This window comes from Ammospiza nelsoni, chromosome 4 (assembly GCF_027579445.1).
Source record: "Ammospiza nelsoni isolate bAmmNel1 chromosome 4, bAmmNel1.pri, whole genome shotgun sequence".
Lineage (NCBI taxonomy): Eukaryota > Metazoa > Chordata > Aves > Passeriformes > Passerellidae > Ammospiza > Ammospiza nelsoni.
Genome location: NC_080636.1, coordinates 67,960,142 through 67,977,360, shown reverse-complemented (window position 1 = coordinate 67,977,360; position 17,219 = coordinate 67,960,142). Strand labels below are relative to the sequence as shown.

At 48.2% G+C, this 17,219-nt stretch overlaps 2 protein-coding genes across 2 annotated transcripts; both read right to left on the bottom strand.

The window, feature by feature from the left end:
- Nucleotides 1–2,323: 2,323 nt before the first annotated feature.
- Nucleotides 2,324–6,578, bottom strand: LOC132072241 (alcohol dehydrogenase 1-like). Its single transcript, XM_059470383.1, has 9 exons — nucleotides 6,412–6,578; nucleotides 5,401–5,499; nucleotides 4,802–4,943; nucleotides 4,613–4,700; nucleotides 4,293–4,512; nucleotides 3,908–4,168; nucleotides 3,483–3,618; nucleotides 2,979–3,117; nucleotides 2,324–2,567 (listed from the first exon to the last, which is right to left on the bottom strand). Exons 1-9 carry the CDS (start codon nucleotides 6,427–6,429, stop codon nucleotides 2,543–2,545), a joined length of 1,128 nt encoding a protein of 375 aa, XP_059326366.1. The 5' UTR covers nucleotides 6,430–6,578; the 3' UTR covers nucleotides 2,324–2,542.
- A 4,054-nt stretch (nucleotides 6,579–10,632) lies between these two features.
- On the bottom strand, nucleotides 10,633–15,371 carry LOC132072231 (alcohol dehydrogenase 1-like). Its single transcript, XM_059470371.1, has 9 exons — nucleotides 15,033–15,371; nucleotides 13,623–13,721; nucleotides 13,278–13,419; nucleotides 12,874–12,961; nucleotides 12,554–12,773; nucleotides 12,169–12,429; nucleotides 11,744–11,879; nucleotides 11,288–11,426; nucleotides 10,633–10,876 (listed from the first exon to the last, which is right to left on the bottom strand). Exons 1-9 carry the CDS (start codon nucleotides 15,048–15,050, stop codon nucleotides 10,852–10,854), a joined length of 1,128 nt encoding a protein of 375 aa, XP_059326354.1. The 5' UTR covers nucleotides 15,051–15,371; the 3' UTR covers nucleotides 10,633–10,851.
- Between the last annotated feature and the right edge of the window lie 1,848 nt (nucleotides 15,372–17,219).

The window sequence follows — 17,219 nt, the reverse complement described above, 5'->3', positions numbered from 1 at the left end:
TGGATAATCTACACAATAGTTGTAAAAAGATCTTTCAAATATGTACTGTTGTTTTTACTTAAAACATCCATGTGACGCTCTAGTCCCCCAGATCTGCAAACCCACCACTGATGTGTAATGAGAATTTCTGTCTGCCCTGCTTGCAGTTGTTAAGGGCCATGGGGAGCTGGCACCTCTGCAAAACATTTGAAATGTATGTAATTATTGTAGGGAGCTGATACTGAGATCCTCTTGCTATGCAGATTTTTTGTATCTGTTTCAGACAGGAGATTGTTGTTGTTTTTGTCTTATCCAGGTAATAGAGGGAAAATAAGATCAAACTTGTATGTCAGCAGGCATGGATTTAATGATTAACTTTTCAATGGCCAATCCTGTGTATCTACATTCTAAATAATTGCTATCCTGACTTGCTGTATGTAGTCATGTATCTGATAAGCTTTAAGAGCTGATCTGTGAGGTCAGATGCCCTTACACACAGGCACAGACCTCAAGGTGTTTGTCTTCATCTTGGTAGTCAGTTTTGTGTCCCCTACTTTATGTTCTGGTTGTTTGCTGCCTGTATCAAAGAGGTGGAAAGACAGTAGAATATTTGACAGAAATCTCTGTGGAACGTATGCTGAAACGCAGTTATGAGGGCTAAGTACAAATCTTATCTTTCCTGGTGCCAGCATCAGGTTTCTGTAATTTTTAATTACAAGTCAGAGTCTGATATGAGTTCCCTTATTAATGACCCAGCATTACATTTCTGTTCAGTGTAAGAGGGCACCTGTTTCAGAGACAATTTTTGCATTCTACTGTGAAGGACAAACTAGACCATATCCTACAAGATTTGTTAGCAGTATTAATAATTCCCTATTCTAAAAGACGCCCTGGTGCTTTAATTTCCATAAGAACAGAAATATTTTGCACCTCTTACAAAATGATAGTGGTCTGAGGCAAATGAGGTAAGGAAAGTGGGAGTTAGATTCACTCTGATATATTGTACCTAGCAGAGATATAGAAAACAATTCTGACAAAGATCTATTAAAATGAGCAATTGATTGAGTTCATCCTAGTGGAGGAGAATGGCTAGGGAAGAAATGTTAAAATAGAGAACAGGACTCTTGGAACAATTGCTGATTTTGAGTCCATGCTATCATAGAATGATGGAATATCTCAACTTGGGGGGGACCCATTAGGACCACAGCCTTGCCTTTCTGTTTTCTTTCTTTTTTTTTTTCCTCAAAAAAATTTCCTTTGTGGGACTAGCTGTGATCATAATACATCCTCCACAATTTCACTCTGCAATTACATTGCCAAGGAGGAACTTTACTTTATGATTTCTGATAGCCTAGGAATAGCACCTCTAGCACCCACATTTGTGTGTGATGGGACACAAATGCACATGTCTCTTCCCCATTACAGTCTGTACATTTCTCTGAGGTTGTTTCAAGATGAAAACTAGAGCAGGAGAAAAGCCTCCATTCTAAGATCAGGATCTAAAGAGGACAAATAAGAATGAAGGAAGGAAGGAAAACTGAGGAGGGAATAGTACAGAGCACAGTGATGGGTCTATAGTAGATGCCCATGCTGACATCCACGTGATTTGTCTGCCCCTTGATTCTCACCCAGAGGCTCTCAACTGTGCCATTACAGCTGCATACATTCCAACCCTTCTATTCCATGCAGTGCCGCCTGCCTGCCTCTTCTGCCCTGCCTTTCCCTCCTGAAGAGCCTGTAACCATCCAACCATCCCAGGGCACTCCAGTCACAGGACTTGTCCCACCAGTTTCATTTATGCCAATGATATCAAGTCTCTGGCACCTGACAAAAGTTTCCAGGTCACCATTGCTTGTTCCTCAAACTGCATTCATTGGTATAGAAATATTTTCACGAGTGGTGTTTTGTAGCCAACACTTATCAAGCAGATATAGGGGTTCCCTTCCTGCTCCTCTCCTCACGCTTTGGCACACAATGCCACTGCTCATCACTGGCCAGCCTGGTATTCTCCCATTCCCCTTCCCAGACTAGTTTAAACCTCTGTCAAGCAGCCATGCTAGCTCCTGTGCTAGAACTCCTTCTCCACTCTGAGAACAGCTCATCCTGTCAGGTGGCTGTATACGAGGAGGTGAATGGATCACCCCACAGTCAAATACCCAGTATTTTTGTTTTGCTTGCACCAGCCTTGGAGCCATGCATTGACCCCAAGGATCTGCCTATTCCTACCAGTATAATTCCTTGTTACCGACAGGTCAAGGAAATCACTACCAGTGTTCCTGATCTGTCAACCAGTTGTCCCAAGGCCCTGGAAGCTCTATTGATGGAGTGCACAGTATTAGATGAGTTGGTTTAAAAACCTTTATTAGTAAAAGCATTTTCCTGGGAGAGACATCCTTCCATGTCCTGTCTGGGCACAGCAGGACCAGCAGTGGCAGCAGCACAGGTGAGTTCCTCATTCTCTTCTCCTGGTGCCCCACAAGGGGAGGTGCTGGTTGAGAAGGGCCCGGGCCTGGAGAGCACCTGCTGCTCTGGTCCCTCCGCTCGGCTTCCTAGGCCGCGTCCCTCAGAAGAGCAGGACAGTGCGGATACTGAAACGTGGAAGGGAAGGGAGGCTTGGCTGCAGCTCAGGAGCAGGCAGTGTGGCAGGCAGGTGTGTCTGGGGACCGGCCACCTTCTCTGCCATCCAGCCTCTTCCTGACTGAGCTGCATGAGGCGTGCAGCAGCGGGGCAGCCTTCAAATCCCTGCTGACGGGAGCCCCTCATGGGATAAGGCCACAGGATCTGTGCTGAGCTGAACCATGAGCAGGAGGGTTGCCTGTGCTGAACATGGGCTCTTCCCTTGGGGCTGTGGCAGATCTTGCCAGCACTCAGCTGGGAGGCCCTGCTTCCTCAAAAGGCTCAGGTGCTCTTTGGGAAGCCAGTGTTGCATGCTCTGCCTGTTGGAACTTTAGGAGGAGGTGCTGAGGTTTGCTGAACCTCCTGCTGGTTCAGGGTCTCACCTTTTTCCTGCACGTAGCAACTCAAATCCCTCGTTCACTTTAGCGAATGGCAGCGTGTGCGTGATCAGCAAGTCCAAATTGAATTTCTTCTCCAAGTAGCCGGAAACTAATTTGGGGATACATTCTCTTGTCTTCCAGCCTAGAAACAGGAGAGAGCAGCTGCATGAATATTGGGGGAAAGGCTCTTTTGGCACGGTAGTGTTACTGTCAGGGTCAGGACTAGTGACCAGTGCTGGTGCCACACCCTTGTGAGATGTTTTCTGCTCTTTGGGATGAGTGGGTTACTGTGTGACACAGGTGGAGGACTATTTGCATGTCTAATGCTAATGTTCAATACAGGCAGTGGCATGCTCCTCTTTAGTTGTCTTTTGCTTGAAAACCCTCTTTTCCTATGGATTGTCAACCATCTTTTCCTATGGATTGTCAACCATCTTTTCCTATGGATTGTCAACTGCCAAGAAACAAAAAGCTGAATTGTTTAGAGTGCCTTCTGAAGTACAATACCTCCAACCAAAGTCCCTTTCCATATACGCCCCGTCAGCAGAAGTGTGGGATCGATGGAAATCTCTGAACCAGAATCCACTTCTCCAACCATCACACAGACACCAGTGCTCATATTGCAGGAAGCCAAGGCAGCAATCTGATGGGACAGGCAGGAGAATGAGAGAGAGCCCTTATGGGTCAGTCAGGGGAGTGCTCTTTTTGTGCAATCTCCTGCTCCTCCCTGGGAATCTGAAAACATGCCATGTCCCCTTGTGGAGCACACCTGGAGAGCATGGGGCTTTTTTTAAGATCATGCTGTTTTCTCTCACAAACATATGCCCAGCAGTGCAGGCAGCCTGTGAGGATCTTCCCATGGGGGTCAATTTTGCCCTGAGAGGAGCCTGTGATGATCTGGGAGGGAGGACAGATGCTCAAGTGCCACCTACCATGGTGTCCTTGTGCCCGATGGCCTCAAAGGAGTAGTCCACGCCCTGCCCAGTCATCTCAGTGAGCACCTCCTGGATGGGCTTCTGGAAGTCTCGAGGGTTGATGCAGTCGGTGGCTCCCAGCTCCTTGGCCTTGGCAAACTTGTCCTTGTTGATGTCCACGGCAATGATGCGGGAAGCTCCAGCTGCCTTGCAGCCCATGACAATTGAGAGGCCAATTCCTCCGAGGCCAAAAACAGCACAGGTGGAGCCTGGTTTTACCTGCACAGATGGGAGCCTGTGGGTCTCCAGCAGCAAGAGCAGGAGGAGGAGAAGGTTTCTTTTGCACAGGATTGATGAGCATGTGAGGGTGACCCTGGAGTGCTAAACAGGCCTGAACACCAACCTTGGCTGTGTTGATGGCAGCCCCATAGCCTGTGGAAAACCCACAGCCAAACAAGCAGACTTTGTCTAGAGGTGCTGCAGCATCTATCTTGGCAACAGTGTACTCTGGGACCACGGTGTATTCTGCAAAGGTGCTGACCCACAGGAAGTGATGGATCTGCTTCCCTTTGCATGAGAAGCGGCTGGTCTTGTCCGGCAGCAGGTTTTGTGGTTCAGAGAAACTGTGGAGGAGATGCAAGTATTTGTATTTGATTGAGTGAAGCACTGATTTGTCATAAAGTCCATCCCATGTAGGTGTAGGGGAAGGCAAAGTAAACTTACTGGGACTTCTGGCAATAATTGGATTCAGGATTCCGGCAGAAGCTGCATTTCCCACACTGAGGGTGGCAAAGTGGGATCACTTTGTCACCTGGAAGAAAGCAATATCCCATGTTATGTGGTTCTAAGGATGCTACCTGTGGCAGATCTGATTCCTGGTCATGTGATTTTTTGTGTGTGTGTGTCAGTTACCTGGTTTCACAGAGGTCACTCCTTCTCCAACGCTTTCCACAATTCCAGCTCCTTCATGTCCAGGTATAACTGGGAATTCTGCATTAGGAAAGCAACCTTGCAGAAGGTGATCATCTGTGCGACAGATACCTGTGGCCACAAGCTGTTTGGAGAGGAACAAGCAGATGTCCTGGCCTCTGTCTAACTCAGTTTGTGGAAGCAATTTTTCCAGGGATGTTATGATGCCCCTCAGTCAGTGCTGGCACTCTATGACAGCACACTGAGCCCAGGCTGGGCTTTCCCCTTCTGCTGACTCTGAATGCTCCATGTGGCTTTCCTCTGCACTGAGCTTGAGGTGGAAGTGGAGGAGAGGCCACAGTGTGGACACCAGAGCCCTGTCCAGCAGAGCAAGGGCTGGAGACAGGAATTCCTATGTGACAGCTTAGACAAGAATTAGTCCAAAAAGGAGCCCCTGGCAGATAGTGCATTTGAGCCAAGGCAGCCCTGGGCAATGAAAGCCTCTTGGAGAATGCAGATCCCTGAGTTTTACTGAAGGTATAACCACAAGAAGAGCAATTCCCACAAGGAAGGAAGAAAAAGTTATTGAGATGTATTTTTACCTTGATCCGGACTTCCCCTGCCTTTGGGGGTGCAACTTCCACCTCCTCAACAGAGAGTTTGCCCGGGGCCCAGGCAACAGCAGCCCTGCACCTGATAACCTGGAAACAAGCAAGAGGAATTCATTGCATGGGAACGTTTGCCTTTAGCACACGGCTGGGGGAAGTCATCCTGCAATCACCTAAACCCGAGGTGCTCAAACCTGGTGATGCTCAACTGCACCTGAAACCACGTGCTGTCCAATGACCACTGGCCTGGTTTAGGGTCTGAGGAAACCCCATTTGTGGTTTGTGACACAAAGAGTGTCAGGTGTAGCCTTAGAAAGCTGCTGGGTTCTGATGGCTTTGGTGGAGTTTTCATAATATCCCCATGCGTTACTGGCCAGACTGTGCTGCCATGAGCACTGCAGACCCTACCTGATGGAAATGCCAATGGAGAGCTTTGATGTCAGCCTTGTGACACACTGGGCTGAAGGTGAGCGAGAGGGACTATGAAATTGTCCCCATCTGATGGGCACCTGGATACTTTATTTCCTTTAGCAAGTTTTGATTTGCGTGTGACATGGCACAAACCCTTCCCCGATCAACTCAAAGCAGTTTGGCATCAGCAAGATGGGGCTTGCAGCCTGGAAAGGCTATTGCCATGGACAAGGCTGAGTGCAGGAGGTGAGCGGCTGAAGAGGGCACCACTGAAGAGCTGCGTTTGCTGCCAGAGCAGGAGCTCAGGGTGGGATTTTTGAGCAGGAGGGTGCTTTTCAGGCAGCACAATTGCAAATTTTGTCTCCTGAGCAGCCGAGCAGGACAGAGGGGGAATGCACTACCGAATGCAGGTCTGGACGTGTGCAGTTGCCCGAGAGCAGTGTCTGGTGAAATTCTCAGGGGTTTGGGAGAGGAGGGAGAGTAAGGTCAGAGGAAAGAGGGCACACGGAGTGGTGTGCAGGCTGAGCCTTCTGCAGCGGATTTGGCCAAGAGCAGGGCACCTGGGAAGGAGGATGGGAAATGCCTTGTCCTTACTTTTCCCGCAGTGGCCATGAGGTCGTAGCAGAGCCGTGTCTGTGGCTGTGGCAGGCTGGAGGGAAGCTGCTGCCCGGGCGTGCTGCAGGATCCGCCAGGCGTGGAGCGGGAGCAGTCCCGGCGCGGCACCGTCTCTGGAGAGCGCTGGTTAATGTGTGTCGGGGGCTGGATGCTGCACAGGGAGTGCTGAGGGGAGGAGCTGGACAGCGGCAGGGAGATGGATGGGGGCAGAGGTCCTCCAGGGAGCCTTTTATCAGTGACTCTGCCCTTGGGTCATTGCCTGCCCTCCCTGCCTGAAAGGCTCAGGAAGCTCGGAAACGTTGGATTATTCCTTCCAGATGATTCTGGCAGGTGTGGAGGGAGGAGATCTGCGTCTCTGCTGGGGCTTCTTGGCATCCCCTTTTTTGCCAGGTTGGAGCAGTTGACCTGGTGGCAATTCACACCAGCATATTTGCAAAGAGGTTAAAAATTAAAAAAAAAAAAAAAAAAACCAAACAAAATCCAGTTAAAGGCAGTGAAGATGTGGTGTGGATGACAAAGACACGTTGCTGTCTGGGTTGAAGCTTTACTGTCTGTGGTATTGGAGCTATTTTCACCACAGCAGTAAGGGGAAGGTCTGTCAAGAAAGGATTTTTTTTTCCAAGGATACGTTTGCTTCACTCCAGTGTAACCAGGTTTGTAGGTAGGTTCACTCCACCCAGGCTTTTCAGGTTCCCCAGAGCTGTTTTCTGCTGAGGCATTGGACAAGGTGGTGTATTGCAGGGATTGGATGAGCAAGAGCTTGTTGGAGGACCAGGCTGAGATGAGCAGCCTGAGTGTGATGTTACCCCCACAGTTAGAAAGGAATCTTCCTTCTGTGTGGCTGAAAAGACACTTTTGCAAACCTAAGGCATGGGATAATTTCCTAGAAGACTGCCACTAATGACATAAACCCCCTTTTGGATCACTGAGCATTTAGAATGCTATAATGAGGAGAAGTTAGGTCTTTGGCTATTGGGAATAATTATATAGGTATATATAGGTTCCTCTTTTTTTTATCAAGGGACATTTGTTGATATTTGGATTAGCAAATGGGACTAGACATGATCAGAAAAAAAGTGTAACATTCATGAATGAGGAGGGCATTGCTCTGTAGACTCAAGCATGGCACATTCAGCTCTATGGTAGATTCATATGTCCTTCACAAAATCACAGGATGGCCTTGGTTACGTGGGACCTCAAAGATCATGTTGTACCACCCACCCTGCCATGGGCAGGAACACCTCTCTCTAGAGGAAATTGCTCATAGCCACATCTGAGTGGCCTCAGATGCTGCCAGGGATGGGGCATTGGCCACTTCTCAGCCTGTTCCAGTGCCTCAGCACTGTCACAGTAAAGAATTTCCTCTTAATATCTGATCAAACTTGCTATATTTCATGCCTCTTATCCTAGCAGGGCAAACCCACCAGATGCTGTAGAAGAAGAATACAGTTCTTCTCCAGGATTTTCATGTGCTTTCCTGTGCCTTGCAGTGCCCTCTTCAGCCCCAAGGTGGGCTGATTTAAGTGCTCAGCCAAAACCAAAAATACTCTGTAGGCTGTGCAGACAGACCCACTGTACAGAACTCCTGGGACACAGAGTAGTTGGCTTTGATTCCCATTCTGTCTTCTGCATTGCACAAGGGCTGGAAGGCAATTCCAGAGGATGAAAGCTCAGATAGCCCATAGGGTTGGCAGTGTTTGAAGTTGAAACCAACAAATTGCAAAAGTCCTGTAACAAATAAGGAATTCATTCACCTGCTTCCTAGATAGCATTCCATACAGATGGCTTATGATCTCATCTCACACCTAAGGACATAAATGTGCTCCTTGTGCTGGCACTTCATGGCTCTGAAGACATGTCTAGTGTCTGCTGTTGAGTGGATAATCTACACAATAGTTGTAAAAAGATCTTTCAAATATGTACTGTTGTTTTTACTTAAAACATCCATGTGACGCTCTAGTCCCCCAGATCTGCAAACCCACCACTGATGTGTAATGAGAATTTCTGTCTGCCCTGCTTGCAGTTGTTAAGGGCCATGGGGAGCTGGCACCTCTGCAAAACATTTGAAATGTATGTAATTATTGTAGGGAGCTGATACTGAGATCCTCTTGCTATGCAGATTTTTTGTATCTGTTTCAGACAGGAGATTGTTGTTGTTTTTGTCTTATCCAGGTAATAGAGGGAAAATAAGATCAAACTTGTATGTCAGCAGGCATGGATTTAATGATTAACTTTTCAATGGCCAATCCTGTGTATCTACATTCTAAATAATTGCTATCCTGACTTGCTGTATGTAGTCATGTATCTGATAAGCTTTAAGAGCTGATCTGTGAGGTCAGATGCCCTTACACACAGGCACAGACCTCAAGGTGTTTGTCTTCATCTTGGTAGTCAGTTTTGTGTCCCCTACTTTATGTTCTGGTTGTTTGCTGCCTGTATCAAAGAGGTGGAAAGACAGTAGAATATTTGACAGAAATCTCTGTGGAACGTATGCTGAAACGCAGTTATGAGGGCTAAGTACAAATCTTATCTTTCCTGGTGCCAGCATCAGGTTTCTGTAATTTTTAATTACAAGTCAGAGTCTGATATGAGTTCCCTTATTAATGACCCAGCATTACATTTCTGTTCAGTGTAAGAGGGCACCTGTTTCAGAGACAATTTTTGCATTCTACTGTGAAGGACAAACTAGACCATATCCTACAAGATTTGTTAGCAGTATTAATAATTCCCTATTCTAAAAGACGCCCTGGTGCTTTAATTTCCATAAGAACAGAAATATTTTGCACCTCTTACAAAATGATAGTGGTCTGAGGCAAATGAGGTAAGGAAAGTGGGAGTTAGATTCACTCTGATATATTGTACCTAGCAGAGATATAGAAAACAATTCTGACAAAGATCTATTAAAATGAGCAATTGATTGAGTTCATCCTAGTGGAGGAGAATGGCTAGGGAAGAAATGTTAAAATAGAGAACAGGACTCTTGGAACAATTGCTGATTTTGAGTCCATGCTATCATAGAATGATGGAATATCTCAACTTGGGGGGGACCCATTAGGACCACAGCCTTGCCTTTCTGTTTTCTTTCTTTTTTTTTTTCCTCAAAAAAATTTCCTTTGTGGGACTAGCTGTGATCATAATACATCCTCCACAATTTCACTCTGCAATTACATTGCCAAGGAGGAACTTTACTTTATGATTTCTGATAGCCTAGGAATAGCACCTCTAGCACCCACATTTGTGTGTGATGGGACACAAATGCACATGTCTCTTCCCCATTACAGTCTGTACATTTCTCTGAGGTTGTTTCAAGATGAAAACTAGAGCAGGAGAAAAGCCTCCATTCTAAGATCAGGATCTAAAGAGGACAAATAAGAATGAAGGAAGGAAGGAAAACTGAGGAGGGAATAGTACAGAGCACAGTGATGGGTCTATAGTAGATGCCCATGCTGACATCCACGTGATTTGTCTGCCCCTTGATTCTCACCCAGAGGCTCTCAACTGTGCCATTACAGCTGCATACATTCCAACCCTTCTATTCCATGCAGTGCCGCCTGCCTGCCTCTTCTGCCCTGCCTTTCCCTCCTGAAGAGCCTGTAACCATCCAACCATCCCAGGGCACTCCAGTCACAGGACTTGTCCCACCAGTTTCATTTATGCCAATGATATCAAGTCTCTGGCACCTGACAAAAGTTTCCAGGTCACCATTGCTTGTTCCTCAAACTGCATTCATTGGTATAGAAATATTTTCACGAGTGGTGTTTTGTAGCCAACACTTATCAAGCAGATATAGGGGTTCCCTTCCTGCTCCTCTCCTCACGCTTTGGCACACAATGCCACTGCTCATCACTGGCCAGCCTGGTATTCTCCCATTCCCCTTCCCAGACTAGTTTAAACCTCTGTCAAGCAGCCATGCTAGCTCCTGTGCTAGAACTCCTTCTCCACTCTGAGAACAGCTCATCCTGTCAGGTGGCTGTATACGAGGAGGTGAATGGATCACCCCACAGTCAAATACCCAGTATTTTTGTTTTGCTTGCACCAGCCTTGGAGCCATGCATTGACCCCAAGGATCTGCCTATTCCTACCAGTATAATTCCTTGTTACCGACAGGTCAAGGAAATCACTACCAGTGTTCCTGATCTGTCAACCAATTGTCCCAAGGCCCTGGAAGCTCTATTGATGGAGTGCACAGTATTAGATGAGTTGGTTTAAAAACCTTTATTAGTAAAAGCATTTTCCTGGGAGAGACATCCTTCCATGTCCTGTCTGGGCACAGCAGGACCAGCAGTGGCAGCAGCACAGGTGAGTTCCTCATTCTCTTCTCCTGGTGCCCCACAAGGGGAGGTGCTGGTTGAGAAGGGCCCGGGCCTGGAGAGCACCTGCTGCTCTGGTCCCTCCGCTCGGCTTCCTAGGCCGCGTCCCTCAGAAGAGCAGGACAGTGCGGATACTGAAACGTGGAAGGGAAGGGAGGCTTGGCTGCAGCTCAGGAGCAGGCAGTGTGGCAGGCAGGTGTGCCTGGGGACCGGCCACCTTCTCTGCCATCCAGCCTCTTCCTGACTGAGCTGCATGAGGCGTGCAGCAGCGGGGCAGCCTTCAAATCCCTGCTGACGGGAGCCCCTCATGGGATAAGGCCACAGGATCTGTGCTGAGCTGAACCATGAGCAGGAGGGTTGCCTGTGCTGAACATGGGCTCTTCCCTTGGGGCTGTGGCAGATCTTGCCAGCACTCAGCTGGGAGGCCCTGCTTCCTCAAAAGGCTCAGGTGCTCTTTGGGAAGCCAGTGTTGCATGCTCTGCCTGTTGGAACTTTAGGAGGAGGTGCTGAGGTTTGCTGAACCTCCTGCTGGTTCAGGGTCTCACCTTTTTCCTGCACGTAGCAACTCAAATCCCTCGTTCACTTTAGCGAATGGCAGCGTGTGCGTGATCAGCAAGTCCAAATTGAATTTCTTCTCCAAGTAGCCGGAAACTAATTTGGGGATACATTCTCTCGTCTTCCAGCCTAGAAACAGGAGAGAGCAGCTGCATGAATATTGGGGGAAAGGCTCTTTTGGCACGGTAGTGTTACTGTCAGGGTCAGGACTAGTGACCAGTGCTGGTGCCACACCCTTGTGAGATGTTTTCTGCTCTTTGGGATGAGTGGGTTACTGTGTGACACAGGTGGAGGACTATTTGCATGTCTAATGCTAATGTTCAATACAGGCAGTGGCATGCTCCTCTTTAGTTGTCTTTTGCTTGAAAACCCTCTTTTCCTATGGATTGTCAACTGCCAAGAAACAAAAAGCTGAATTGTTTAGAGTGCCTCCTTAAGTACAATACCTCCGAGCGCAGATCCCTTCCATGTACGCCCAATCAGCAGAAGTGTGGGATCGATGGAAATCTCTGAACCAGAATCCAGTACACCAACCATCACACAGACACCAGTGCTCATATTGCAGGAAGCCAAGGCAGCAATCTGATGGGACAGGCAGGAGAATGAGAGAGAGCCCTTATGGGTCAGTCAGGGGAGTGCTCTTTTTGTGCAATCTCCTGCTCCTCCCTGGGAATCTGAAAACATGCCATGTCCCCTTGTGGAGCACACCTGGAGAGCATGGGGCTTTTTTTAAGATCATGCTGTTTTCTCTCACAAACATATGCCCAGCAGTGCAGGCAGCCTGTGAGGATCTTCCCATGGGGGTCAATTTTGCCCTGAGAGGAGCCTGTGATGATCTGGGAGGGAGGACAGATGCTCAAGTGCCACCTACCATGGTGTCCTTGTGCCCGATGGCCTCAAAGGAGTAGTCCACGCCCTGCCCGGTCATCTCAGTGAGCACCTCCTGGATGGGCTTCTGGAAGTCTCGAGGGTTGATGCAGTCGGTGGCTCCCAGCTCCTTGGCCTTGGCAAACTTGTCCTTGTTGATGTCCACGGCAATGATGCGGGAAGCTCCAGCTGCCTTGCAGCCCATGACTATAGAGAGACCAACTCCTCCAAGGCCAAAAACAGCACAGGTGGAGCCTGGTTTTACCTACACAGAGGGGAGCCTGTGAGTCTCCAGCAGCAAGAGCAGGAAGAGGAGAAGGTTTCTTTTGCACAGGATTGATGAGCATGTGAGGTTGACCCTGGAGTGCTAAACAGGCCTGAACACCAACCTTGGCTGTGTTGATGGCAGCCCCATAGCCTGTGGAAAACCCACAGCCAAACAAGCAGACTTTGTCTAGAGGTGCTGCAGCATCTATCTTGGCAACAGTGTACTCTGGGACCACGGTGTATTCTGCAAAGGTGCTGACCCACAGGAAGTGATGGATCTGCTTCCCTTTGCATGAGAAGCGGCTGGTCTTGTCCGGCAGCAGGTTTTGTGGTTCAGAGAAACTGTGGAGGAGATGCAAGTATTTGTATTTGATTGAGTGAAGCACTGATTTGTCATAAAGTCCATCCCATGTAGGTGTAGGGGAAGGCAAAGTAAACTTACTGGGACTTCTGGCAATAATTGGATTCAGGATTCCGGCAGAAGCTGCATTCCCCACACTGAGGGATGCAAAGTGGTATCACTTTGTCTCCTGCAACAAAATGGATCTCTGTAAGGTGCCTTTAGCTCCACAGTCCCTGAGGGCATTGCCTTTTGAATCACCTCTTCTGAGCTTTATGATGGTAGAAACCTACAATGAACCCTCTTGTTTCCCTGTGAGGATGAATGCTCCACTCCTCATTTGTCTACATGGGGAACAGACTGTAAAATTGGACATGAGTGTCCAGTGCATTGATTCTGCACTTTGTTTTTTAACCAGTGACTCAGGAGAAGGGAGAAATTTCTGAGCTCTTGGCAGAGCTGTGAGGACTGAATCCTGGACATGTGTTTGAGTGTTTGTTGGTTACCTGGTTTCACAGCAGTCACTCCTTCTCCAATGCTTTCCACAATCCCAGCTCCTTCATGGCCAGGAATAAATGGGAATTCCATATTAGGCAAGGAACCTTTCAAACCGTGTTCATCTGTGTGACAGATGCCAGTGGCCACAATCTGTTCGGAGAGGAAAGAGTAAATGGTGATTTCTAGAAATATTCCAGACATTGTTTGTTTCAGTTTGTGGAAGGATGTTCCACAGAACTTCTCTGGGCAGTTAAGGTGATGGGTGGACACTGATCACTGGATTATATCCAAGCTACAGCCACAAGAAGAACAGCTCCCTTCAGGGAGAAAAAATTATTGAAATGTATTTTTACCTTGATCCGGACTTCCCCTGCCTTTGGGGGTGCAACTTCCACCTCCTCAACAGAGAGTTTGCCCGGGGCCCAGGCAACAGCAGCCCTGCACCTGATAACCTGGAAACAACCAAGAGGAATTCATTGCAGGGAAAGGTTCTGTTACAGGGCTTGCAAGGGTTTTTCAGGGTGAAGAGAGAGACGAGAATGTTGACCTCATGTTCAGAAGGCTTGATTTATTATTTTATTATATATATTACATTATAACTATACTAAAAAGAAATAAAGTTCTCAGAATGCTAGGTAAGCTAAGAATAGAAAAGGAATCAATAAACAAAGGTCTGTGTCTCAGCACAGAGTGAGACCCAGCTCTGCCTTGAGTGGTCAGTAAATCCAAACATTCACCCAAGACCAATCACGGACGCACCTATTGCATTCCACAGCAGCAGATAACCATTGTTTACATTTTGTTGCTGAGGCCACAGCTTCTCAGAAGGGAGAAAAATCCTAAAGAAAGGATTTTTCACAAAAGATGTCTGTGACAAGGTTCACCTTTGACAACAGCCCAGGACAGTTGTCCTACAATCACCAAAGCCAAGGCTGCACAACACATGTCTGTGCACACTGCAACACTTCCAGAGCTACACAACTGCCCTGTGCTGTTTTCTGAGGGTTGCTGGTTGGGTGGGATTTGGTGGGGGAGCAGAGACATTGGAGTGCTCAGCTGTATGCAATGCTAAACAACGTTCAGTAAACACTGGCATTGTGTGAAATACAAAATGAAGTGACTGGTTTGTCTGGTGTATGGGCAGATGTGACAGCAACATGAGCGCTTCTGCAGGTTAAGGCAAGCAAGACTGAACTGTTCATTTCAGTGAGCTGATGGTATCTAAAAAGAGGTTACAAAACAGTCCCAGCCTGGGACTGGCTGGCAACTGGATCATTTCTCTCCTTGCCAAAAGGATGATTTATGCGTGACATGGCACAAACCCTTCCCCGATCAACTCAAAGCAGTTTGGCATCAGCAAGATGGGGCTTGCAGACTGGAAAGGTTATTGCCATGGACAAGGCTGAGTGCAGGAGGTGAGCGGCTGAAGAGGGCACCACTGAAGAGCTGCGTTTGCTGCCAGAGCAGGAGCTCAGGGTGGGATTTTTGAGCAGGAGGGTGCTTTTCAGGCAGCACAATTGCAAATTTTGTCTCCTGAGCAGCCGAGCAGGACAGAGGGGGAATGCACTACCGAATGCAGGTCTGGACGTGTGCAGTTGCCCGAGAGCAGTGTCTGGTGAAATTCTCAGGGGTTTGGGAGAGGGGGGAGAGTAAGGTCAGAGGAAAGAGGGCACACGGAGTGGTGTGCAGGCTGAGCCTTCTGCAGCGGATTTGGCCAAGAGCAGGGCACCTGGGAAGGAGGATGGGAAATGCCTTGTCCTTACTTTTCCCGCAGTGGCCATGAGGTCGTAGCAGAGCCGTGGCTGTGGCTGTGGCAGGCTGGAGGGAAGCTGCTGCCCGGGCGTGCTGCAGGATCCGCCAGGCGTGGAGCGGGAGCAGTCCCGGCGCGGCACCGTCTCTGGAGAGCGCTGGTTAATGTGTGTCGGGGGCTGGATGCTGCACAGGGAGTGCTGAGGGGAGGAGCTGGACAGCGGCAGGGAGATGGATGGGGGCAGAAATCCTCCAGGGAGCCTTTTATCAGTGACTCTGCCCTTGGATCATTGCCTGCCCTCCCTGCCTGAAAGGCTCAGGAAGCTCGGAAACGTTGGATTATTCCTTCCAGATGATTCTGGCAGGTGTGGAGGGAGGAGATCTGCGTCTCTGCTGGGGCTTCTTGGCATCCCCTTTTTTGCCAGGTTGGAGCAGTTGACCTGGTGGCCATTTACACCAGCATATTTGCAAAGAGGTTAAAAATTAAAAAATAAACAAAATCCAGTTAAAGGCAGTGAAGATGTGGTGTGGATGACAAAGACACATTGCTGTCTGGGTTGAAGCTTTACTGTCTGTGGTATTGGAGCTATTTTCACCACAGCAGTAAGGGGAACGTCTGTCAAGAAAGGAATTTGTTTTCCAAGGACACATTTGCTTCACTCCAGTGTAGCCAGGTTTGTTGGTTCACATCCCCTGGGCTCTTTAGGTTCCCCCAGAGTTGTTTTCTTCTGAGGCATTGGAAAAGGTGATGTGTAGGAGAAACAGGATGAGCAAGAGCTTATTGGAGGACTGGGCTAAGATGAGCACTGTGTGTGTTTGGGAACTGTTTCTGTGTTTGGGAAGAGGTCAGCCCCACGTTTACACGTTCAGTGGAGTGCCCGCAGAGGTTTGTGTTGGTGCTGGCTACTGAATGTCCCAGCCCTCTCTCATGGGCTGGGGAGGAGGTTCATAGCGGCTGCAGGGCTCAGAGTTGGCTGGCCAAGCCCCCAGCTCTCAAGAACCCTGAACATATCTCCAGCTCCAGGGATGCAGCCCAGCTGCTCTGTCCTGCCCCAGCAGCTGTCTGAGCTCTCACACAGAGCATGCCAGCCCTGTGGTGGGACAGTGGTCCCAGCCACATGGGTGTGCTGCTCGGCATTCAGTTCTCCAGCCCTGCTGGTCAACTCGACCTCTAGGTGAAGACACGCTCCTGTCTTGGAGGTGAGCAGCTGGCTCTAGAGCAGACATGCACTTGTGGATCACTTTTATCTGTGTTTTAGGTAAACAGGGATGTTTAACAGTTTTTCCCAAGAAATTTCTACTTTTTCATACATTTGTTTGCAAACCTCTGGTAGCCTCAATCAGACCATAAACAATGATGATGTATAATTTCCCAGGAATAAGGAGTTTTAGAATGAAGTTTTAAAGATTTTCAGTATTCAGCCTGGTCAACCTGTTTCATTTAAAAAGAAATAAATCTATCATGACTTCTAGTATGTTTTGTGTATCTTGTTAGAGAAAAATAAATTCACTTGTCCAGAGCAATTTTTTCACTTGTCCAAACATTTGCTAACCCCCGAACAAACATGGGCTTCTTGTCTCCCAGGTATCTGTGTAGCACAATTGTTCTTATTACTGGGATCTGTGCTCTCCATCTGATAACCTGGAAGCATTGGAGGGAATTATGTTGTGTGGGAATGATCATTTGGCTTTGATGCGCTGTCAAGGAGCATGATCTTAAAAGCATGTGAAAGTAGAGCTGCACACTGGAGCATGTGCCATTTCCTGGGGGAGTGTCTGAGTGGGTGGGGTGTGGTGGGAGAGCAGAAACATGGGAGTGCTCAGCTGTAAGCAAAGCCAAGTGATGTTCAGTTAAACTCTTCCGTAGTTCAAGGTCTGAGGAAACACCCTTTGTGCTTTGTCTGGTAGTTAGATTGCTTCTTGGGAAATTCCTGGATTTTTCATGTGTTTGGTGGATTTTTCCTGGTGTCATCATGTGCTAGTGGACAGCTGGTGCTCTGATGGGGCATGTGGTCTCTACTCGCTGCCAGGAAAGCTCCTAAAGGGAGGCTTACACAGGGCTGTGCAAGAGCTGTCCAGAGCTGTCCTGGGCTCCCCAGGAGTACCTCAGAGCCAGAGAGTCATCAGGAAGGGCTGGCAGAAACCTTCTGTCCAAGCTATACAATCACACAAACAAATTCATCTTCAGCTGAGTGTTGATG